The sequence below is a fragment of the Equus caballus genome, chromosome 21 (assembly GCF_041296265.1).
Source record: "Equus caballus isolate H_3958 breed thoroughbred chromosome 21, TB-T2T, whole genome shotgun sequence".
Taxonomy (NCBI): Eukaryota; Metazoa; Chordata; class Mammalia; order Perissodactyla; family Equidae; genus Equus; species Equus caballus.
The window spans coordinates 50,982,754-51,009,244 of NC_091704.1; the positions used below are offsets into that span (position 1 = coordinate 50,982,754).

The following is a 26,491-nucleotide window of genomic DNA, read 5'->3' on the forward strand; positions in this document are numbered from 1 at the left end:
ATCTGTTTTTAATCATAGTCTGGAAAAGAGAGAGTGAAAGTTTAAAGATAGCTAAGCTTAATTGAGTATTCTTCTAAGCCTTTTAAGAGAATTAGCAGCAACTCCATAAGTATTATTATTATTACTATCCTACTTTACACGTTAAGAAACTGAGACATACAGAGAGGTTAGTGTCTTTCCAAAAGTTACATAGCAGGGAGCACAGCCTTTTGAAACAATTTTGTTTATGGTCTTAAAAACTCTTCATGTGAACTCTCCGTCCTTAATATTATGGACTCAATGATGCTCAAGCTAGAAAAAGAATCCCTTAACTTTACCTGCTAACGTCAAGGAAATATTACTAATACTTAATTAGTAGTATATTAGTTTCCTAGGTCTGCCATAACAAAGTATAACAAACTGGGTGGCTTAGAGCAACCGAAATTTATCCTCTTACGGTTATCAAGGCTAGATATTTGAAATCCAGGTGTTGGCAGGGCTATACTCTCTCCATAGACTCTAGCAAAAGATACCTCTTTTTTTCTTCCAGCTTCTAGTAGCTTGGCTTGTGGCAGCATAACTACAATCTCCACCTCCATCCACACATGGCAATCTTCCCTCTGTATATGTGTCTCTTCTCCTCTTCTTAAAAGGACGTCAGAAATATTGGATTAGGGCCTACTCTAATGCATGATGACTTCCTCTTACCTTGATTACATCTTCAAAGACTCTATTTCCAAATAAGTTGGCATTCACAGCTGCCGGGGGTGAGGAGTTGAGTATTTTTGGTGGACACGATTCAACCCATAACAAGGATTCTCATATGCTAGTGAAGAAATCATCAGAACTGTTGAGCAAATCCTTTTGGATTTCTCTCTTCCAAACCCATCATAAGACTGTTCGTACTTCTTCCCCACCTCTGAATTTAGACTTAACTATGGGATCTGCTTTGCGCATTGAAATGAGTGTGCAAATGAGTGTGTTTCTTCTGTGTGGAGGGCCTAAGGGCTACCATGGGATTCTCTGTGCTCCCTCACTCTTCTCTTGGCAATCATGGGAGAGTGGTGATGGACCTTCCTTTGCCTTGGCTTCCTGGTGATTGGGTTTATCATGGCCTCCCAGGAAAAGCACAGCGTCATATACCCTGAGCCGGAATGAACACTTGTTCCTAAAGCCACTGAGCTTTTGAGAGTTTTCTGTTACCACAGTATACCTAGCCTATTGTGACTGGTGCATAAATATCTACTAGAAGTGATAAGCTGTCCTAACAAGAAAACAGAAAATTTGCAGCATTGACTAAAGCCCTGGTCATGCAGCAGTGAAGAAAGCCTTATCAGTCTTAAAAGATGGAAATTCATTTCACAGGAATGTAATATTAGGTAAACTATCACTTGTGATGACTTAGAAGGCAGATCCTGCACCCAATGAACTTGTATTTTAGGGGAAAATGTGGCAAAACAGAATATTAGTAGGGTGTATTTTTCACAATGGCTCTATCGTCAAAGTACTATAAGAAAGAGAAAAATTCAGAGAGTTATTTCCAGTTTGATGGCATGAATGGGGTACCGGGAGGTTGAGAGGAAGAGGCAACTTTTTTGGTGTTCCCTGATACAAGAGAAATAATAGTTTTGTGTGAAAATGACTGATTGAAATTTAGGTAGCAAAATGCAAATCAACAGAATGAACACCACAGCTATTTTTAAAACTTCTGAATGGATTATATCAACAAGGTTTAGGACCCAGTTAAATTTCCTAGTAAATCCTTTCACTTGGACCAAATATTTCATGTTAAAAACGCTAAAGCTGTGGTTCACCAAGTAAAGGCTGATATGACCAAGGAATCTGTAATCAAGTAGATATAGCAAGACCTGTGGCCGGGTTGTAGGAAAATAAATCAATACAGAAAATTTAAGAAGTATATTTAAATGGAAAATGTTTCTATGAAGTGTCTCTTGACACATGGAGCTGACTGAAGCCAAATAGAAAAAAAAGATTTAGTTTTTAAGAGTTGTCCTGCAAAGAAACCACCAGCCCCAACCGAAAAATTCTGAGTCTCGTTGAGGTTAAAATGATCCTCGGGCCATGAACTTCCATGAGCAATAAACCGGCTAATCTGCTCAACCCTCAAGGATCAATATTATCCACCGCCTTCTTCAGAAGTGGTCAATGAGGTCAATGAATATGAAAGAATTCCAGAAGGTGAAGGGCCACAAAGAACAGTAGACAAGGGAACACCTTTCAGGAGGCAGAAATGAAGAGTAACTTCTAATAATGGCCTAAGTCTCCATTCCAAGTATAGTAGAATATGCAAACAGGATTTCAAAATGGTCATGGCTTTCAGAAGAATAAATAAATACCTATTTATTATGCTTATACTGCCTTTGTGTCACTACTGTTTATTGCATGTGTGAGGAGCAAACACGCTGTCTCTTTTGCTCATAGGTCTCTGGTCATGAAAAGCCTTGTTGGGACTTGATATAGAGATTACCACATGACATCCCCCTTCTGCATCCCCTCAGTTTAAACTTGATGTCAAGCTGGGATGTGACTCTTGAGTTGTACTTATTGTATGCTTTTCTCCAGGGGAAAGAATCAACCTCGTATTTGGTAACCAAGGCTTGCATCGTCATGATCCCCTGTGTTATTTACCAAATATTTCTAACTTCTGAGCGTTTGCTGGGAAAGTACTTCACCAATGCCTTTGAAATTAGACAAAGTAACCTGATTTGGCCAATGAAAAGTCAGTGGAATTGATGTGTGTTAATTCTGGTTGGAGCCATGCCAATTGCAAAGTTGTTTTTTTTTCCTGCCTTAACAATGGGGGAAGTAGAGATTAGAGCATGTCTCCCTTAGCTTGAAATTCTGATAAAGGAGAGGTGGAGCAACATTCACTAGCTGACCTGTGATAAACATGCTGTGGGCACTACCGTTTTAATACATTGTTATCATTGCACTAACTAGCCCGTTCAAACTAGTATATTCAGGCACTATTCTATTTGGTCTATGGATATCAATTAATTTAACTCAAAACACTATAAAGTAACAATAATACAGCATGTGCATCAAGGAAACTGGGCAACCAATGGTTAAATAACATCTTCAAGGTCACCTGGCTAGGACTAGTGGAGCTGGGATTTGAAACCAGGCATCCGGGCTCCAGAGGTCATTCTCTCAAACAATGAGCTGTAATAGTGTGAGTCTTAAAGTTTTAACAGTTTTTCAGGCTGACTCCACATAGAAGTGAAATCAAGGGCCTGGCCCCGTGGCCGAGTGGTTAAGTTCACGCGCTCAGCTGCAGGCGGCCCAGTGTTTCATTGGTTGGAATCCTGGGCGCGGACATGGCACTGCTCGTCAGACCACGCTGAGACAGCGTCCCACATACCACAACTAGAAGAACCCACAACGAAGAATACACAACTATGTACCGGGGGGCTTTGGGGAGAAAAAGGAAAAAATAAAAAAATCTTTAAAAAAAAAAAAAAAAGTGAAATCAAGAACACTTGCAAATATATTTGTCACTAAGGAAGATTGTAGCGTGTTCTAGGAATTAAAAGTTAGACCAGTTGACCATTTGAATAGTCCAGGGAAAAGACGATCTGCACTTACTCGTAAAAGTATTGCAATATATTAATTACACAGTGAAGGGTAAAGTTTCAATCCAATAGTCATTTTCAGCCCCCATATTTTTGATCACTTGTTTTCATGTCACCGTCTCCTCCTTGATATACTTTCTTCTCTGGGCTTCAAGAACACTGCACTCTCTCCGTTGCTCTGTCCTCTCTCCTGTACCCTCACCCTCACTCTCGTATATGGATATGTCTGAAACAAGGTAGGCACTCCATTGCTGTAGGACCCTTCCTCTATCTTTTATGCTCACTGAAAATACTTCTCCCACATACCTACTTGGATAGCTCCTCTTTCTTCAAATACTTCCTCAAATAACACCTTCCCAATGAGGCCAACTTGGAATTTCCCTTCCCTTCCTTTCCTTTCCCTAGCCACTATACTGAGATCCCACTATATTGCTCTATTTTTTTTTTCAATAGCACTGAATACCTTCTATATACTGTATGTTTTTCATATTCATTATGTTTATTGGATAGTGTTTGTCTCTTCCTGCTTGAATGTAAGTTACATAAGGGCAGGAGTCTTTTTATGTTTGGTTTGTATCTCAAGTACCTAAAGTGTGCTGTGTGCTTGGTAAGAGTAGGAACTAGATAAATATTTGAAGAATAACTGGATGGCTCACTTCTCATAGAGCAGATGTTCGTTCAGAGCATATGTAATCTTAAGTGGTTTCCTAGAATCAGTCTAAGACTTGGATTTAGGTGCAGGTGATGGATTGAAGACGTGCTTCTCAGGAGAAAACTGTAAGTGAGGGAATGAAGCAGGAGTGAGAAGGAGAAAGAACACAACACCAACGACCAACGTGGTCTCAGGTTGAGTCTAGCCTTGGCCTGATCCACAGAGAGAAGGCTCTGAATGTAAAATGGAATGCAATATTGACCCACCTTGAGGCAAGAGGCCTGGATATTTGTATCTCACTGTCATTCACTATGGTGGTGAGTATGGAGTAATTTCCCTGGGTTGGTGGTCGTCATCAGTCTAAAAAGTTCTCAGAAGAAAGGGGTAGCTATAAGCAGTGAGCAGCCAAACCTCATAGCAGTTGGCTGGTAGGTAGACTGGCTTGGTAAATGGCATCTGCATGGAGCACCATAGCATCTACCACAGAATCCAGGTTAATGCTTAGAATAAACTATGGGTGTGCTTATGCCTTTAAAATGGTTATTGTAATAGTTTACAATGACCCTCTCAATTCTCATTTATAGTTTCCTAGGCAAATGCATATTTTTTATTTCACATTAATGGAATATAATTATATAATGACCTAATCAATAGTTTCAGTTTGAAGGAAAGGAAGACTATAATTATATATTATGGATCTACTATATTTCAGGTTCTTTTTATACACATGATTTTATATAACATTTTATGTCCTTATGAGGTAAGCTTATGATTCCCATTCTAGATATAATGAAAATAAAACCTAGTTAATAAACTGGCATAAGCTCATTAAGAGAGTGACAAACTCAGAATATTAATCTGTATTTCCTCTCTACACATTTTACTGTTCATTCTACTCTTCCAGCTACATGATAATGTCAATGTAAAATCACATATTTTTAAAAATTTAAGCCCCTTTTATTTTGAAACTAGTTTTAAGAAATCCTAACATGGAGTCCATAAATTTAAACTGAAAAACATTACATCAATATTTGTGCTAATCTCTAATTGAAATTTAGCATATCCCTCAATTATGTTTATGGATATCAATCCACAGAAGTATTAGAGGTATCTGTGACTTTATCATCAGTAGAAATTAAATACCTTGTATGTTCATTTTTTCTTTGAAATTATGATACTGATCAGATCTGCTGATGGGTCTTATTTTTGATTTCATTAGTTAAGAAGCAAATCTACTATTTTAACACAACTGTTTTTTAAAAATATTTTAATAGCTGTATTTTAATAAAATGATTTCCTTTTTAGTACTATATATTTTGTATCTAATTTATGCTTTAAAAACATTGTTCTGCCATCAGACTGACCAAAAGATTCACGAAACAAAAAACATTGAAATTCTTGTTTAAAATCCATAATACTCTCTTACATATTTGGTTAAAATATTAACTTCTCTGCATCTTTAATGTGGAAATCATTACAAATGCTTGCAGATTTGTTTTATAATTTGCTCTTCCATAGCTATTTAATTTCCCTTCCTCTCTCCAATCTCAGCCACCAAGCACATCCTACCACCCACACACTTGTCCCATACTTCCTCTCCCCACACTAAGACGTGGCTGCCTAACAGTTTGGTCTACACTGTTGCTTTCTAGAGCTAACTCAAGAAAGAAGCTCTATCAAATCGAATACAGTTTTAAATATGAACAATTTTTAGCACTATGTGCTCTTTCTTAAATGAGAATTACTTAGTGTAGGCTGATGCACGTGACACACTCATTAACTTGCATCTGACAGACTCTGATGTTCATTTCTGACACTGAAAGCTGACATTAAACCACAGGCAGAAAATTCAGTTATACTTTTCTCCACTGATTAAAAATTTGAGATATAAATTTAAGTTTTGGTTTCATTTTCCCAGTAGAGTAAATACTATTCAATAAATGACTTCTAATGTCAGTAAGCTATGCACGGACATGTCATAAATGAACTCTCTCTCGTTATTAAATTAGACTATATTCTTAGAATGTAAACTCCTCAAGGAGTCTGCTGTTCTGTTCACCTAAAAAATGCTTAGGAAAAGAGTAGGTGCTTATATATATTTGGTGAAAGAATTAATCCATGGATTTTTTTGATGGCTTCATGATAGGGCATTATATAACACGTAAGTGGCATGATTTATTTCTCCTTCCCTTATCTTTAGGTACATTTAGTTCATTTCCAACTTTTCACCAACGTTTCTGTCAGGATGTTTGCAGGAAACAGATGACATACTCAGTGGCTGGGAAGGGTGTAATGGGGGGATGAGTGTGGGCAGAGTTAAAGGAACTAACTAGGATTGGTGCCATAGCAGGAATTCACAATAGCGTGCACCTGTTACCCCCCTTCAGCACAGAGCGACAAGGGACCTGGAGCAGATACTACTCCAGAGAGAGTACCCTGCTATTCTAACAGAGCACCATCTATCTGAAAGGAGCTACTGCTCATTATAGAGAAAAGCGCCAACTCTGAACGGTGCTGCGTGGGGGAAATTGACCTCCCTCTCCTCCCACCCTTGATCTCTTACCTGTGCCTCACACTGGCTCAATTCAACCAGGGATCAGTGAGCCCACTGATACAGTTCTTAGGAATGTATCTCCTGCTGCACTGATCACAGTGGAGACCTGAGAGTGGATCTGAAGGTCCAAACATAACATGTCCAGTACATCCAATAATAAATCATATTTTGATAAACATGCATATACCCAAACCTCTCTTTCAAATGCCTGATTTCTTCAGAAACTTTCCTAGAGTTTGAATTACTTAGTCAAAAACTGTAAACAATTTTAAGGCTTTGATGCTGTTGACAAATTACTTTGAACATAATTTTATACATTTTACTGTCATCATTAATAAACACAAAGAAATATTTTGTTTTCCTTTTTTATACCAAGAACTGTGCCCACCCTAGTACTCTTTAACAGCACTGAATTCTCTCCTTGCTTTTTAGCTTTCATTTAAAAATATCAAGCCTTGTGACCTCAAACCTTAACTATAAAATTTCCATTTTCTTACTTTTCATTGAAACTAAAACCGTATTCTTATGTTTTGCTTTATGTGGAGTTTTAACCACTCTCTTATCTTTAATAACCGTGGAGTGTACCGATGGAACTCAATGTTATAAATCCAATCCTGACAAATCCTTAAATTCCAGACTGGATTATCCAAATGCATATGGGTTATCTTCACTTGGATCTTAAATAAGGCGTATCAATCTTATGTTCAAAATCACAGTCTTGATTTTGTACTCCCACGCATGACCTGAACTTCTCCAATGCCTCTTGTCAGCAAGCGGCAGCTCTAATCTGTTGCTCAACCCTAAGCCTTGGGTTTGTTCCCAACCCCTCCACTTCTACTAATTTCATCGCAGTGAGAACATTTTCTTATCAGGATTGTTTCAATCGTCTTCTGTCCATCTTCTTGTCTCCTTTTTTGCCTTGTGAAGTCTATTTATCGTATGTCGGTCAGAGCTAACCATTTAACATCACATCACGATCCTCCTCTGCCACAAACCCTCATGTGATGTCAATATTATGAAGGTTAAGCCTCCTTGTCATGGCAGTGAGACTCGGGAAACTTGCTGCCCCTTGGATTTCACAGTCCATGACTCTCCCCTTGTTCACTCAGCTGTAGGTGCACTACATCCTTTCTGTGACTTGGTGGCTTCTGGCATGAACATCCTTTCTCCCCCACTTCTTTCATGTCAAGTATTTGCATTTTGTTAGCTCCTTTTGCTGTAATGCTGTTCCTGTTGAAATCCTCATAACTCACTCCCTAACTCCTTCAGCTTTCTGTTCAGCAGTCATCATAATTGAGAGGCCTCCTCTTTGATGATATTATCAAAAATAACAGTATCTCCCCCAACACACATAATTTATCCTCTATCCATTAAATTTACTTTATTTTTTCTTAAAGAGACTTCATTTTTAGTATAGTTTTACATTTTTAGAAAAATTAAGAAGATAGTACGTAATGTTCTAATATACCCTTCACCCAGTTGCATGTATTATTAACATATGAAATTAGTACACTACATTTTTTACAATTAATGAACCAATTTTGACATAATATTATTAACTGAAGACCATGATTTATTCAAATTTCCTTAGGTTGTAGCTAATACTTTTTCTGTTCCAGAATTCCACCCAGGATATCACATTTAATTTAGTAGTCATGTCTCCTTAGGCTCCTCTAGGCAAAGACAGTTTCTCAGACTTCTCTTGTTCTCGATGACCTAGACAGTTTTGGAGAGTATTGGTCAGGTGTCTTACTGGATGCACCTCTATTAGAATTTGTCTCATGTTTTTCTCTGATTAAAGTGGACTTATGGGCTTAGAGAAGTAGACCACAGGGGTAGAGTGCCATTTTCACGATATCAAATCAAGGGTACTTACTATCAACTTGCTTTAATATTGTTGATATTGACCTTGATCACCTGGCTGAGATAGTGTTTGTCAGGTTTCTCCATTAAAAACAAAACAAAACTTATTTCCCCCAATTTTCATTCTGTACTCTTTGGAAGGAAGTTACTGTGTGCATCCCATATTTATGAAGTGGGCATTTCGGCCTTCCTCCTTAAGGGCAGAGTTTCTATACAAATTATTTGAAATTCATCCTTAAGGAAGATTTGTCTCTTCTTCTCCATTCATGTATTGATTGAATTATTTATTTATAACAGTATGAACTTATGGATATTTCCTTTACCCATTCACTTATTGTACAATACTTCTTTATTTAATTTCTTGCTCAAACTGCTCCAATTTTGGCCATTAAGAACTTTTTCATCCTGTGTCTCTTTGATGTAGCCCCATCAGTGTAGTGTTTATGGTGTGTGTGTGTGTGTGTGTGTGTGTGTGTGTAAGTACTGCTTTACTTTCTTGCACTACAAGATGCTCCTGGCTCATCTTTTTGTAATTTTGCATTTTACATTTGCATCTATGATCCAAATTGAGTTAATTTATACAAAAGGTGTAAAGTTTGTATCTAGATTCATTTAAAAATAATTTTGTGGGGCTTGCCCAGTGGTGGACTGGTTAAGTTTGTGTGCTCCGCTTTGGTGGCCTGGGGTTTGCCGGTTTGGATCCCAGGCAAGGACCTACGCACTGCTTGGCAAGCCATGCTGTGGCAGGCATCCCACATATAAAGCAGAGGAAGATGAGCAAAGATGTTAGCTCAGGGCCAATCTTCTTCAGCAAAAAAAGCAGGATTGAAAGCAGATGTTAGCTCAGGGCTAATCTTCCTCAAAAAAAATTTTTCTTTTGCATGTGGATGTCCAGCTGTTCCACCACAGTTTGTTGAGAAATGTATCCTTTCCACATTCAATTGTTTTTGCCCTTTTACCAGTATCGGTTGACTATATTGAATGGATCTAAGTCTGTAGTTTTTATTCTGTTCAATCAATTTATATTTTGCCAAAACCATTTTGTCTTGATTACTGTAAATTTATAGCAAATTTTACAATTATCTTGCTTTATTTTTATTTATAACAGCACCATCTGCTACTTATTTTATTTATTGGTTGTTTTTTCATTTATTTGTCCTCTGCTACCATGTCAACAGGATAAGGTACTTTGTTTACTTCATTGCTGTATCGCCAGTATCTGAACAGCCTTTGCATTTGGCATGGTTTTTATCACTTCTGTTTAGACAATGAATGCATACATGTCTATCATTCATTTTACTTCTTTTTACTTACATATAACTCTATTTTGTTACTAGTTTTTAAGAATATTCTTTATATATTAATGATATTGATTTATTCTCCATGAAATTTGTTGTTGTCTTTCTTTTCCTTTGCTCATGTATCTAAGGGGAAGTCCATCCAGACTGTGAGAGTGTTAAGACTGGACACTTCTCTCTTCTACACTAGCTTAATTACTCTTTCTCACTTAAAGCCCTCTCTTCATCTTATTTCCTACATTTTGATAGACCCTCTGTTGTGCTTTAGTTTTTGTTTTTTCCCTCAGATGAAAGTGTCATTGCATGTGCTTATGCTGATTGAATGGTGTGCATGCCCATTAGCTTTATTGTAGCCCAATTTCATGCTGCGTATTATGTAATTTTGCCACAACACCTTGTAAATCTTTCTGTCTAGTTTCCAGTGTTTCAGAATACATGGACTAAAAAGTTCACCTATTGTTTGTGATAATATCAAATTCTACTTCTACTTGTCTCTTACACCAATAACACCTTGTTAGTCAACATTCTTAAACAAGTTGTGAATGTAAACAGCTCTCTCCTAATAGTTTTTTCATCTTTGACAGACTAAAATGAACTACTTATAAGGCCTATCTCCAAATTAAAACATGTCCAAAATAGGGGCCCAGCCTGTGGCCAAGTGGTTGAAGTTCCACATGCTCCACTTCGGTGGCCTGGGTCTGCGGGTTCAGATCCTGGGTGTGGACCTACTCCACTCATCAGCCATGTTGTAGAGGTGTCCCACATCCCAGAAAAATAGAGGAAGATTGGCACAAATGTTAGCTTAGGGCAAATCTGTCTCACCAAAAAAAACCCCAAATTTTTCAAAATAATATCCCCTAAATTGTCTCATTTTTTCCCCTTGTCCTCTTCTATTACAGGGATTGCATTAATTGAATAGATGTAATAGAATTTTGGCCAAATTCAAACCTCTTTGTAGTAGAGCATCATATATAAGTTTTAATACCCCATATCCTCATTCAGGGGACCAATATTGGGAAACAACTTTCTTGCCTATCTCCTTTTTATTGAAAGTCGATCTGTTTTTCATATACTGTAGAGAGTCAGCAATCATTATTTATTTGCTTAATCTAGCCCCACTGTCCTTATAGACATGGTTATTTTTCTCAGATTCTGGCAATAGGTAGTTACATGCCTTTACATTCTATAATTCTATATATTCTATTTTATATAAAGTTATTATTATTATTTTGATAATATTGGCAAAATCTGAATCAACAGCTTCTCTTCTGTTATCAGTTTATACTGTCAATTTTCTAGGGAAGACCTAAAGATAAATTTTTAAACCTTGGAGTTTAGTAGTGTTAACTATTAAGGATTGCTTTTCCAAGGCTGGCAGCTCATATTTCTTCCATAAATTTCTGTTTTTTTTTAAATCATTTTATAACATTTATTTAAATAAGGATAGAATCCCAAATTACCATATGACAATAATTAGGCATGGAATTCTTGGAAAAAAATCAGCAAATGATTTCAGAGACCTTAAATATATATATTAAACAATAAATAAATATAAAAAAACTAGTGATCAATTATATATATTTATATATACATACACATATTTATAAAATAAATGTAAGAATTATCAATTATTATGAAAAATAGATTTGTTAAAACATATATCCCAAAATAGTTCTTTGACTATGTAAGACTCATAATTTTGGTATCTGTTTATATTCTTAGAATTTGTTCTTTATATATGCATCATTTCCCTAACTGAGCTGTCAGAATTGTCTCTCCAATGGATATAAGAAAACACAATAGTGTGTTGGAAAGATGACTGGCCAAGGGCTACATAAGACTTTTGTCAAAACCACAAAATAACTAGGTTTTCTTCATCTCTCTAAACCTCATATATTTCATCTGGAAAAGGATGTAAATTATATGACCATATCACACAATTGTGGTTTTTTTGAAGATAAATAGGTTAATATATGTGGAAGCACGTTGCTAATTACAAATTGTATAATAAGACACTAAAATTAATCACATACACTTGTGTTATATGTACATTTCATCTGTGAAACTTTGCCTAAAAAACAAGATTGGAATTATTAAAATACTTTTTATGAGTTTAAACTATATGGATACAAATACTAATATAATTTAATTTTGGATGTGGATTTTATATGCCGAACATCCTACTTAATTACAATAATGCACATTTTTTTGACTCACAAATAGCCAACAGCCATTTTTCTCAAATGCAATAGAAATATAATTAAGGGAATAATAATAAAACAATTTTCAATTTTTAAAGTTAACAAGATTCAAGTGAATTCCCTGATTACAAAATCAAAGTTAAACCAAATTTAAAATATTGTACTTTATAATGCATCTGATGGTATTTATTTATCAACAAAAATGGTGATTAAAATGCAGAGCATTTAAGGCTGATAGAGATAATTAAGCATAGAAAATTTAGTAATCAGCTTGTTGCTATTGAATGAATAAAGGATATGAAGAATTTTTAATAAACCCCATGGGATAAGAGCTTGCTAACTTTAAAACCAATCTCAACAAAAATCTTTTGGAATCTGCACTTTTGTCTAAGAGCAGAGGAATGTACAGGTGTTAAACTGGCCACAGGAGCAGTGCACTAATATTTCCTAAATGTGAAAGAATTATGCCAAGGATTATGAGGAAAATAAAGAAGACGTAATAAAAGGACTTCAAAGTTCAAACATTTTATAGTTTATACCACTCATGTCGTGAAGTTCATATTTAATTGTTATGCAGATTTTTATGAATATTACTCTTACTTCACTGCAGATCGTAATCTATTTGCTAGAAAAAAACCCACCAGAATTCTTTCAAAAGGGACATTTCCTCCCAGTTCATCTCTTTCCATATCTTTTTTTTTTTCTTTGAGGAAGATTAGCCCTGAGCCAACTGCTGCCACTCCTCCTCTTTTTGCTGAGGAAGACTGCCCCTGAGCTAACATCCGTGCCCGTCTTCCTCTACTTTATATGTGGGATGCCTGCCACAGCATGGTGTGCCAAGCACTGCCATATCCACACCCGTGATCCAAACCAGCAAACCCTGGGCTGCCGAAGCGGAACGTGTGCACTTAACCGCTGCACCACCGGGCCAGCCCCCTCCATATCTTTATTATCTTGTTTATGCAATGGAATATTAAGTGCATCTCACGTGTGATCACAGAATCAAATTGGGAATTATCCATTTTAGGCATGACTCAATTAACCAATTAATTTTATAAATACATATTAAGTACCTATTGTCAATAACTGCTTTTTGCAGAATATATTGCTTTACAATATATCTTACCACAGTACAAGTTACATTATAACTAAAGAAAATAGTCAGTAAACGTATAATCCACTAAATGAAAGGGATAATTAAAGACATGGTAAATAATATGAAGGAAATAAATGTATGATATGAAAGAAATCAATAGAGACTGGAGTGGAGTAAGATATTTTTGAAAAAGCTGCTATAAAAGACTTCTGAGGAAAGCAGAATATGATATAGAGACTTAAAATAACGAGAAGGAGATGGCTATGGATGAGCCAGCTAAGATTGTTTCAGGTCAGACTATGACTGAAGACACAGACCCTGAGCTGGGCAGGCTCTTAAAGCATGTGAAATAAGGCTCCAGGTGGATGCGTATGGAGCTAGATTACTTAACAGCAGCACAATTAATATCCAGGAGCATTGACATCACAACTGACATCAGTCCAACAGAAGTCAAATCCTGGATGACTTCCACTTTTCCCACAGGTGACTACTACCCTGTGATGTTAGCAAGTTACCTCAACAAGCAAGCCTCGGTTTACATATCCATCTAATGTGGTCATACCTTCCTCGTAACATTGCTGTGAGGAGAGTTAAAGAAACAATGCTCGAAAAAGACTGAGCAGAGTGCCTACAACACAGAAAGCAAGTTAGAATAAACGCCGCCTGCCAGCATCACCGATGTCAGTGGGCTACTTCTGGAGTAGCAGACCCCAAGTGCAAGGAAATGTCTGGATTTAATTCTCGGTTCTTCTGTCTCTATGTATATAAATTTGGGCAATCGTTTATCCTCTCTGTGCCTCAGTTCCCTCATAATAATATGAGGGATTATGGAAGAATCTACTTTAAAGAGTTGTCATAAATAAATAATTAAATTATATAAAATCAGGAGGACAATGAATCACTTTGCTGCTTATTATTAATTATGCTGAAAAGTTGCTGGTAGCAGTCTAAAAATAAGTTCTTTACTTTGACCAGAATAAGAAAAAATTGATTCTTTATTTTTCCAATAGGTCATCTTTTCCCCTGATGTAAATGGCACTCAATAAATGGCTCGCTCATCCAAGCAGTTCACAAAATCATAATCTAGGAATTTTATTTCTCCTCTTTTTTCATCCTCCATAAACTATACGTGGGAAAGCAGTATTTATTCTTCTGAATATGTGAATATGTGGATTGCATCCATGTCTTAGGTCTGGTTCCCCAGAAGCAGACCCTGAGGCAAGGATCTGTGTGCCAGTGATTTGTTAACCAGTTGCTTTCAGGTCAGGAGGTGAGGGAGAGGGTGGGAAAGCAGGACAGGAAGAAGAATCCAAACAAGGGTGTGATTTCCTTCCGAGTTCCAGCCTCAGCATGATGCTGGAGTGGAGCTCTGGGATGTAAATAACGGGTGGCTTTTTATACTTCTGCACCTGTTAGATGATGGCTCGGGGACTTTGTGGGAGATGATTGTAAACTTGCAGGCAGTTTAGGCTCCCTGTGCATGTGTGCAAAGTGGCTTCAGTAGGCAAGGGAAGTCCTCCAAAGAGAGTTGCAGGTGCATGCCATTAGAAGCAAAAGCATGCATATACTGTCGTGTATATAGTGTGTGTGTGTCTGTCCGTGTAGCCTATTGTGGTAGGTAATCACTCATAATATAGGTACATCAAACCATCATGCTGTATGCAGTGACGTATGTCAATTGTTTCTCAACAAAACTGGAAAAGCAAATAAACAAACAAAAGAATCAAAGGGAACCTGAGCAGAATCAGTGTCCACTTCAAACCTCCTCTCTAGATGCCATCTACATCTCTTTCTGGACTAGAGTGATAGGCCCTGTCCAGTCTCCCCCTTAACCAAATCCCTTTCCTTCCCTCTAAGCTGTTTTCTACTGTGCAGCCAGATTGATCTTTCCTAGACGTGTCATGTTAAACTCTTCAAGTACTTTGCACTGAAAATGAATGCAAATTTCTTACTCTAGCTTATAAAGGCCCATGGCATCCTGGCCTCTGCCAGAGTCTCTGGCTTCATCTAATACAACTGGACTTTTCTCCTGAAAGGCTTACCTTCCACCCAGCAAGATGGGTGGAATAGGTGATCGGCAAGACCAATGGCCAAAAGAGGTCTCTCAGCGGGAAAATCAGGGTACCCAGTGTGGTCGACTAAGGAATTTGTTGTATTTTATCAAAGTGAGGTGTCAGGTGTCCTTGAGATTCTGTGGCTGCGCATTTTCCACTATGCCATCACTGAGCAACAAAATTAGGGCGTGTTCTGAGCTACTGGCCACTAGATGGTACTTTTCCATTACGCTTTTTCCAAGCACTATCTGGCATTGTAGTTTTCTAATATTTCTCTCAGAGTTTTTACATTGCTTGTGGTTACATTTACCAATTTCTTGTAGTTTACAATATTATGAATAGCCATAAAAGTCCTTATAAATAATTACCATCACCTGAGAGTCAACATGTGGTATGACTTTGATTTCTCTCATTCTGGAGTATGTGTGGCCATATGTGTATATTTTGTTAAGCAGGAGAATTTTTAAAATAATAGGTATGGGGGGCTGGCCTGGTGGCACAGTGGTTATGTTCATGCACTCCGCTTAGGCAGCCTGGGGTTCGCTGGTTCGGATCTCAGGCATGGACGTACGAATTGCTTATCAAAGCATGCTGTGGCAGGTGTCCCACATATAAAATAGAGGAAGATGGGCACAGATGTTAGCTTAGGGCTAATCTTCCTCAAAAAATAAATACTAATGATAGGTATGGAAATTAGGGTACATATGCGCTAGACAGAGCCAATAGTTCTGACCAGAGTAAGCATCTATACTATTATCTGCCAATCACCATTCTCTACCCTGCTATTTCGAAATCTATCTATCTATCTATCTATCTATCTATCTATCTATCCATGGCTATACTGGGAGCAACCAGGGTTGATGATGATGATGATGATGTTCATGATGAAAACAATAACATGTTGACAATTTGTATGTTACCACTATGCTAACTTCTTTCTGTGTATTATATTACATAAAATACTATGTAAGACTGTGGGTCTAAAAACCAGTTACAACACTTCCTACCTCTGTGATCTTTGTCAAGTCACTTAAATTCTTCGTGCCTCAGTTGTCTCATAGGTATATGCTGTTGTAAAAATAAAATAAGTCCTTGTAATACAAATAACTATTACTTTGTATTCATAAAGTTCAAAATAAATTAACAACAATACCTTATGAGTCAGGCACTAATTATTCTCCTTTGATAGAACAAGTAGTTGAGACCTAGTGAGGTGGGTAAATGTGCCCAGATTTCACAGATAATAAGGGATAAAGCCAAGGTAGAGGCTTATATTTGACCTTTCTGCCCTGATAACTGCAACTGAATCCACAGATGTATGATCCAGGAGTGGGCGTCTGCCCTAAGCCAGGGAAATCAGAGTCCATTTCCAGGATTTTTTGGGTTTTTTTTTTTTTTGAGGAAGATTAGCACTGAGCTAACATCTGTTGCCAATCTTCCTCTTTTTTTCTGAGGAAGCCTGGCCCTGAGCTAACATCCGTGCCCATCTTCCTCTACTTTATATGTGGCATGCCTGCCACAGCATGGCTTGACAAAGTGGTGTGTAGGTCTACACCCGCGATCTGAACCAGTGAACCCTGGGCTGCCAAAGTGGAACGTGTGATCTTAACCACTGGGCCACTGGGCCAGCTCCCATTTCCAGTATTTTTTAAACTCAAATTAGAAAAGACTACCAGTTGCTTTCTGGACTGAAAGATGTTAAATCTGAATTCCATGTATTTCTATATTCCATCAGGTTTAGGTGGCTTAGTTCAAAGCAAGAGAGAAGAGGGAGGAGAGAGAGAAGGAGGGAGAGAAAGAGAATAGTACTCAAGTACCCAAGCCACAAATTCTAGTTTTTATGAGCAGAAAAGGCCCAGTTGCTTATTTGCTCCTTTCATTCTTTCCTTTCCACACTTAATTTGTTTTTATAATCCAATTAATTTTTTTTTTGCCAACGCCAGTTTGAGATGGGTGTCTGTTGCTGCTTCATTATCATCAGCAGCAGCCTCATTATTATCATCTCGCATCTTCTAAATTAAGTGCTTTACAAATTAAACCAATTTGCTAATAAATAAAATTAATTCATAAATACCAAATGAACTATTGTTTTTACGTCCAGAAGAATCAACTTACTCTCTCCATAGAGAGACATTGTTTCAAAATCCTGGATCAAATTATCCCATAGGTGAAACTCTATACCTAATATCTAACTGTACAGTACCGATTTTATGTGCTCCTTTTTTTTAATTTTTAAAAATTTTTTTTCTTTTTCTCCCCCAATCCCCCCAGTACATAGTTGTATATTCTTTGTTGTGGATCCTTCTAGTTGTGGCATGTGGGACACTGCCTCAGCGTGGTTTGATGAGCAATGCCATGTCCGCGCCCAGGATTCGAACCAACGAAACACTGGGCCGCCTGCAGCCCAGTGAACTTAACCACTCCGCCATGGGTCAGCCCCAATGTGCTCCTTTTTTTCATTATTTTAGGAAATAAATATGTGTTGTAGTTTTTAATTATCAGGTGAAATGTTTCCATTTAAAGCATCTTCTTCTCAATCTGAAACAGATTTGAGTGACTTAACTGAGTTTTGGAAAAAAAAAAAAGTTATTAATTGTAAAGGATCAATATGGTACAGTGCTAGGTATTGCAAGACACAATCCAAAGTACATTTGGTGTCATTTAATTTGCCTTGAGGCAACCTCTCAACATATCATATCATGGAAGAACAAGGAGGAGGAGGAGAAGGAAGAGAAGGGGGAGAAACAGCTGGTAAAAGTTGGTAGATGGTAGAAAGAAAACAGTGTTTCATTAAAATTATATAGGTTCATAAATATATGTATACAATAATAAATATTCTACTTTTATTAATCTTAATGACTTTAGGAACACTCAATATGATCTTTGGTATATTGTAGGCTTATTTTTTTTCAAAATACTTAGTATTTTAAATTAAAAATATATTCACATTTATATACTACGATATAGTGATATTAGAGTCAGGTATTAAATGCCTGTTTAGTCTATTTGCACTATATATGTCTCCCTACTTGTCTACATGATATATTTTTTTAACGATAGTTCACTGAGGTAACATGGAAAAATAATGTATTTATATTATTTATAAAGTTTAAATAACATTTAGAAAAGTTTTATGGTTGACAGGTTATGTGAAAGTGAAACACAATCTAATAAACCATTTTTCTCTCCCTACTCCTCAGGGGAAACAGATAGCACGTTGAATCTGACATCCTGCTGAAGCTGCAGATAATGGGGGCTTACCACTGCCTACCACTATTCATCTGGACCTGCATGTTTCACACGGTTGATTCCATCCCATTACAAGAAAAAGTTAGTGGTGATTTTCCAAACAAAAGGATAGTGGGTCTGACAAAAGACAACGGTAAAATGCTGCATCGTACCAAGCGCGGCTGGATGTGGAACCAGTTCTTCTTGTTGGAGGAGTACACAGGTACAGACACACAATATGTAGGCAAGGTAAGGATTTTTATATGATAAATGTAGAAGCTGAAAGTGATAGCAATTTACCTATTTTTTACAACAACTTTCCACGTCATTAGTGATCATTCAGAAATGTTTGACTAATCACAAGGTGCAGAAGGCATAATGTCGCAGATTCTTTCAGTGGGGAAGGACAGGAAATGTGATTTATTCAGAGAGCTGAATGTAAGTCAGTATCTACAGTGAGCCTCAAAATACAGTCAGTCATCTGTGGACTTGATTCATTATTAATCAGCTAAATATGATTTAATTTTGTGTGTATGTATATAAAGATTAAAAATTTAAAGTCATGGGTAAATAATAACTTGGTGTGTTATATGAGGCAAAATAAAATGCAATTGTGATATACCAAAAATTACTAAATATATTGGTTGCTCCTGATGAGTAATTTATCATAATTAAGAATAGTATGTTGTGTATGAGAAATAAATGAACACAAATACTTCTAGATGCTTCTGTTTCTTAATATCAAACTGAACTACTTCGTGCCTGTAATCCCGAACAAAGGGTTCAAGGCAGAATGAGGGAGAAAGAAAAAAGAAGTAGCGAGAAGATACTACCTTTAGGAATATTTAATACCATCCCAGTAGCAGCAACATCGATGGCTGCTCATTGGCAGTCAGAAGGAAATGGCAATAGAGAATATGTAACTCCCTTCTTGGGAGTATTCAATTTTGAGGAAGTAGATCCATTACCTCTCTTTTTCTCTTTCCTGTGTCTCAAAATAGGTGACAGGATCTTTCCAAAGTCCAGATTTTCTATTTCTGTATCTTCCCTTTACCAATCTCATTTATTCTATTTTATACGCAGGACAATTCCTTTGCTCACTGTAGATTATCCCCAACTTATGCCCAGTGCTGAGGTACTTTCAGATTTTGACAATAAAACAAAATAAACAATTATGAATACTAACATCTCCTGTAGATCATATATTTATTTTTCTTGATTCTTGGCACGTGATGCTAGAAGTGACTGTAGTGGTATAAGTCTTATTTGACTCACGGGCAGCAGAAGGCAAATGAGATATAATTGGCCAAAAACGAAAACATAAAAAGTATCTGATATCGCAAAAGTCATGCTTATTGTTTGTAAACCAGAAATACATTTATCTGTGAAATTGCCAAAATCTTGATCTAATTCTTCATTTCCTATGTGGGACGGTATATTTGTTCAAATGCAGCTTTCTTTATCAGAAGCCTATTATTTCCTCTCTTTTGATATCTCACTCCTCTGGTTCCATAGGTCATACTCATTTTGCCACATACAGTTCACTTGCTGATTCTTTTTTCTCTCTTATTTCTCCTCAGGTGAGTCATATGGCATCCTCCAGCATCCATCATTTAACATCACTTTTCACACTATAGTTAATAACTAACACCAGGATATTTCAGGTTCAACTGACAAATGTTTGTGTCTAAAGACTTGAAATTGCCTTATGATTCTTTTCCTAAGGCAATGTATAAAGGACACATTCAGTTCATGGGGTCTTACATAAAGGGTTTCATCCTTGGGGATTCAGAGATACAGACGAATAGCCGCAGATAAAAAGAGATCCTTGTAATCATAAGGCAATCAAAGCTCCACTAGAAGCATTTATTTTTAGCTGTAAACAAAAATACTTCCTTCTAAAAACAGTGTGAATGGATTAATTGACCATGATTATTGTACTAACAATTTACAATATACATTATACTTTAGATGTTTTTGTACTATCTTGCTTATTTTTAGTTAGTTCTGTAATCTGTCAAAAATAGTTGCTAAAAGTGTATGCATACTTTTATTTAATTACTTTTCACAAAATATTTTATCGCTTGTCTTGGGAAAATAACCTCTTTTTTCACCCATCGACAAGCTAAGACATTCAATTTTTTGGACCTGTTTATCCTTGACAATCAGATCATGAGCCGCCAAAAATGGAAAACCCATTAAAATAATCAGAATTTTCGTCAAGTGAGCATAATCAAACCAAAACTATGTGTCAACTATTTTTATATCATCCAAGGAAAATAATATGCATATGAAAGAGAAACTTCAACAAAATAAAACACCTGTATTACTTCTTGAAAAATAAATAAATTACTTTTTCTATTTTGCAATAAGGCCTTGTCTTAGATATGCACCACATATCTAGTTTACTATAAAAATGGACTTCCAACTACTTAGCATTTATTAATTTCTTAAGGGTCTAGAAACTCTCCTGCTCTCTTGGGTTTTGACATCGTTATTCAGTTGTATATACAGAGACTGGCTAGGCCTTTACCCCTGAACTTGGCAAAACGTATGAGTTCTGAAGAGGATTTAACTTCTTGAACACCACACAGATTGTCTTTTTGATCACATTACTCTGGTTGCCCTGGGTAAACTCAAATCTAGTCTTCCAGGGTCCATCGCATTGGCAATACCCCAGGTGAAATAAAGGCCTACCATATTTACCATGCGCCATGATTGGGAAAGAATAGGTAATTTCAAATGGGAGTGATTTTCATAGATTTTTCTTTGTTTTATAGAAGCTAAGTACCGCAGAAAATAAGACTAGTATTAATTTATAGGTGATATAAAATTACATAATGTTGGACGGATATATAATCCTTAGATGTAAAATCTAGGATTTGATCTTGAATTTAGAGGAAGATGTTTTCAAACAAGAAAAGTAGTATCAGCAAAATTTGATAAAATAAACACTTGCACACAAATGTGCAACTCACAAGGTGCAGTCCTGATTGGGCCATTCAATAATTGTGCAAAACTTAGAAGTCAATTAATCTTTCCAGCCTCAGATTCTTGCTGGGTTAGATTAAGTTGTCATTAAGCTTTCTTTAACTCTAAATTTCTGATATTTTCTAGAATTGTGGAGGGGCCTGTATCTGTGGGCAGGAAATGTTGGTAAAAATTTAATAGAAATTTGCATGTCGATAAATCTAAGGAGGTGGGGTTGCAAATGGCACGATAAAAGAAACACACACACACGCATACACACAAGAACTAGTCTAATGAGATGAGTTAGACCACTACTGTCAAGGCCCAGAATTCCATGCTAAGTTGTTTTTACATACAGTGTGGCATGTAAGTCCCTGTTGAAAACTCTTGTACAAATTCTTTATGAGTGGAGCACAAGTCTGGGATGATCAGTTTGCTTTCATTGTCAGGATGGACTGGAGGAGCAAAAAAGCGAATTATGGGGGCCGGCCTGGTGGTGTAGTGGTTAAGTTCACATGCTCTGCTTTGGCACCAGGGTTTGCAGGTTCGGATCCCAGGCATGGACCTACACACTACCTGTCAAGCTATGCTGTGGCGGTGATGTACATACAAAGTAGAGGAAGATTATCACAGATGTTAACTCAGGGACACTCTTCCTCATAAAAAAAAAGGAATTATAGTGATATTTTTATAATAAAATAGTGTAGAATATTTCCTTATGTCATTTCAGACATTTGCAATACAGGAGAGAAAAGTCAAAAATGTTGAAACCAAGAGCAAGTTTTTGCTTTCACAATAATGCAATCTGAAGCTTGGTTTCTTACTTTTGACTGAAACTATCAGATTCGCTAATTTTGTTTTCTGTAATAAAGGAAATCTTTGGTTCTTACTGAAGAGGATTACAAAGTCTTAACAATTGCCCTATAGCTTCCTGTAATTTGAAGACACTTGTGACTGAATTACTTAGGTAGAATAGTAATATTGCTTAAGAGAAGAATTAAAATAATTTTAACAAGAAGCATAGCAAAGGCTCCTATTATTCTGTTAGAGAATCTTCACATGCACTTAACTTTTTATACATTAGATCTAGATGCTGAGGAAGCCCTAGTTATCATGGATTGGTAATTAATTGATTATTTGCCTATTATTGTGGAGAATTGAGCAGAATTTAAGTATTTGATTTTAATATCTGGTTGTTAAAGCACATATATTGCATGAAGAAAAACCAAACTTACTGGCATAGTGTGTATTCTTTTTGAAAGAAAACATTAGCATTCATAAAATAATTTTGAAATATCAAGTTGGTTGACCACTATGTTTTAATTCAAAGATATATATTTAGCATATTCTTTGCTCAGGACAATCGACATAGTGCCATGGAACCACCTATCTGTCATCACCATCTAAATACAGTAAGATTTCTGTTTTACAGTTAGCTCTCAATTTTTCATAGTTTTAATTCAAAAACATTTTTCTATTCCATAGCTGAAATCATCATGAGCATAATCATGGAATCCTATAATGGAAGGGGGTTTTAACAGTTATCAAGCTGTCGGTTACAACCGGATACAATTGGTTTAGGTGTTACTTAAAGCAATGGAAAACACAGGGACCAACTGCAAAATAGATAGGAGTCTGGTTTATATCAGATTGAGTAATCAAACTGGGATGACTCTCTTTTGCATGTATATATCTTGATATATGCACTGAATATTGATATTTCCCCAAAGCATATATAAAATAATGTACTTAAGGCAATTTTCTCCTAGCTTTTTAGGGTATGGCAGTTTGATGAGTAAAGAGACAGAAATAAAGTCTCACATTTCTTGCAGGATATTTGATAAATTTTTATAGTACTTTACTGTGCTTTTCAGAATCTAAATAAATTATCTTTATCAAGGATTTAGAATGTCATTACTTATGGTGTGGTATATGTAGCAGCCACTTCTGATTTATGGGCACATTGTATTCCAAAATTCTCTTTATAGGCTGGTTGTTTAAAACTAAGAAGTAAGAACGTATGAGAAAAATATTAAGCATTAAGGCTAGGTTCTCAGAACAGTCTACAAAGGCTTATTTCACAGTGCATTCTAGAAAAGTCTGCTTTTGTAATACAGCAATATCACTTAATTCTTACTGCCGATCCCCTCACTGCCAGGATGTATTACCACTTTACGGCACCACTGCAGTAGCACGCTAAATAGCCTTTATACTTTGCTTTACTTTTTTTTAATTCTCTATTTCCTGAATAATACCAATCTCTCACACAAAATTCCTGTAGAAAAATAACTCAAATTCACTCAAGTAGAATGGAAAGTGTTCAATAGTATTGCATATTTCCAGCCTATGTTCTATGTCCCCATAACTACATAGCCTTAGCTCAATGCAGAGTGAAATCTTTCCTCTTGCATACACTTGACCTCTATTTCATCATGTTCACAGGCCCTTTTATGGGGGGTATCTAACCGCCCTCTCCCTAATCTCATCCGTTCTCTTTCCTTTAAGTCCTGTCTCAAATGCATCCTCTTACGTAAAGCCCATCTTTATTCTCCCCGGCTAGGATTTCCCATCAAAATTCTACCATTTAGGGACTGGCCTGGTGGTGTAGTGGTTGAGGTCCAGTGCTCTGCTTCGGCAGCCCGGGGTTCATGGGTTTGGATCCCAGGAGCAAACCTACACACTGCTCATCAAATCATGCTGTGACAGTGTCCCACATATAAAATAGAGGGAGATTAGCACAGATGTTAGCTCGGGAACAATCTTCCTCAAGCAAAAAGAGGACATTTGGCAACAGATGTTAGGTCAGGGCCAATCTTCCTCACCAAAAAATAAAATACATATGTATATATACATTATTTATCAAAATCTTATTCATGGCACAATTTCAAGTATTCTGGTCTACTATTTTACCACCTAGAATCTGCAAACTTTTGGCTTTGAATCTGTGTTGGATTTAAGTTGTTTTCTTCCCCAAAATGTTAGACATCATATATTGACTCAGAATTAATATTCAGTTGCTAACTCAGATCTTTATTGAGCCTTTATTAATCTGGGTCTTGAGATATTAACACTATGAAACATAGACAGAGCAGAGAAAACTTAAAATATATTGCCTTTTTCTGACACATGCTACAGTAAAGTCAATTCCTTTCCTCTACTTCCATCACACTTGAAGGCCTTAACTGCAACCAAGCCATCCCATTTTGTGCTACACACTCAAACAGCACATACTTTAGATTCACTTTCACTCCAAAATAATTTCTATGTCCTTAATACAGATAATTTCAAAGAGATATTAAGAATTAAATATAAAATTAAACAAATTCTGACTAAATAAGGAACTGTAACTACTCCTAGAAAAATTTGCATTTAAAATTTAAGTGAATTCTTTGTTTTTTCTGGAATATAAGTAACTGTTAAACCATTCAAAAAATATGGAAGTGTGGTAGAATATATTTGTTAGTATAATCATTAAATTATATGTGTGATTTTTCCTGACACCTTCAACCAGTGTTTGGACTATTTGTAATATTCCAGCATTGTCTTCCTCTAAGCCAAACTGGAGGAGATCAAATCCACCCTTCCATACTTATCAGTGTCAGAAAAAAGGGAAAGAAATTTAATAGAAGTAGTAGAATCTCCAGGAGGGTGCAGAGAGAGGATGGGAAAAATATTTAAGCACAAGCACCATCAATTATTACTATTCTTATTGCCACTACTATTATTACAAAAGTAATTTGTGCTCCTCCCCAAAAAAACAAGTTTTGAAAATTAAAAATTAATGAAGAAAACATCAAAGATAACTATCATCATTTGTTATTAGTGCCATCCAGTGGATTCCGACTCCTAGAAACCTGTGTCCAGCAGAGCGGAACTCTGCCGGGTCTTTTTGTACCATCCTCTCACCTTCCGGCGCTCTATCAGACAATGCTCACCTGCTGTTTATAGGTTTCCCACGGTCAAGTTTTTTGGAAGTGGGTAGCCAGGTCCTTCTTCCTCAACTATAATCACAACCTCCAGGAAACTGTTAAAATATGTACATATTTCTACTTATTTACGGGTTATATTTTTAACACTCAATTTTCTATTGTTTATACATTTTTTTTGCCTTTCTCAGTTAATACTGTGCTTTTGCATATTGTTAAAATGTCAGTATTAGCCATATCATATTATATTATATATATAACCACAAAAATTTACATCTTTTCCGAATGTTCTGTCTAGACTCTGTCTGGTTTTATACATGTGTGCACGCACACATCCCTCTGTGATGAAAATTTTGTACCTGATAACTTTTAGTGTATTTTAAATTAGCGTTATTTAGACTATATTACTAGAAGTGCAATTCTCAGAGTCAAAGATATGAAATATTTTAGAGCTCTGTGTACATATCAGTCAATTACATTTCAGAAAATTTATACTACTTCTCTTCCAACAATATACCAATGTAGGATATTAGTATGTTGGACATTTATTTGTAATATTATGACTGTATTTTAATGTGGAGTTTAACCCTGTGTATTATTATTCGTTTAGTATGAAAAACTGAACACCTATAATGTGGAACACTAGGCTGAGTCCTAAAAATAGGAGCAAATAAGATGAATTGGTTCCTACCTTAGAAATATAGAAAAAGCTTATTGTAAACAGAACATTCTCTGTCTACAATAAGCAAAGTGCTATTATCGCTGGGCTGCTAGAAGAAAGACCTGATAGAAGTCTCAATTTAGAAGAAAGATGACATATTTTTTTTATTCAATAGACTGAAATGATAATACCTAAACTTTATTTAGTGTAATTTGGCACTAGAATAATTCTCCCAGTTAATAATACATGCATGTGTGTTTGATTATTTGTTAATTTAGGAACTGCCAATTTCCCTATTCCAATAAGCACATCTTTCTCAGATATTCATAAAATATTCAAACTCCGCTTGTGCAAACCTTTTGTAATTTGTCCATAGTATATGCTAATAACTCATATTAAAGGTCCTAGAGCTATGA

General features: G+C 36.3%; 1 protein-coding gene across 2 annotated transcripts in view; it reads left to right on the forward strand.

The window, feature by feature from the left end:
* The window catches only part of CDH9 (cadherin 9), a 139,255-nt gene that overhangs the window by 25,728 nt on the left and 87,036 nt on the right, over nt 1-26,491 (forward strand). For both annotated transcript variants that reach the window (XM_005604334.4, XM_070245948.1), the window contains exon 2: nt 18,491-18,767. In XM_005604334.4, coding sequence (XP_005604391.3) covers nt 18,540-18,767 — 228 coding nt within the window. In that variant the 5' untranslated portion in view covers nt 18,491-18,539. The remainder of the gene's footprint in view (nt 1-18,490; nt 18,768-26,491) is intronic.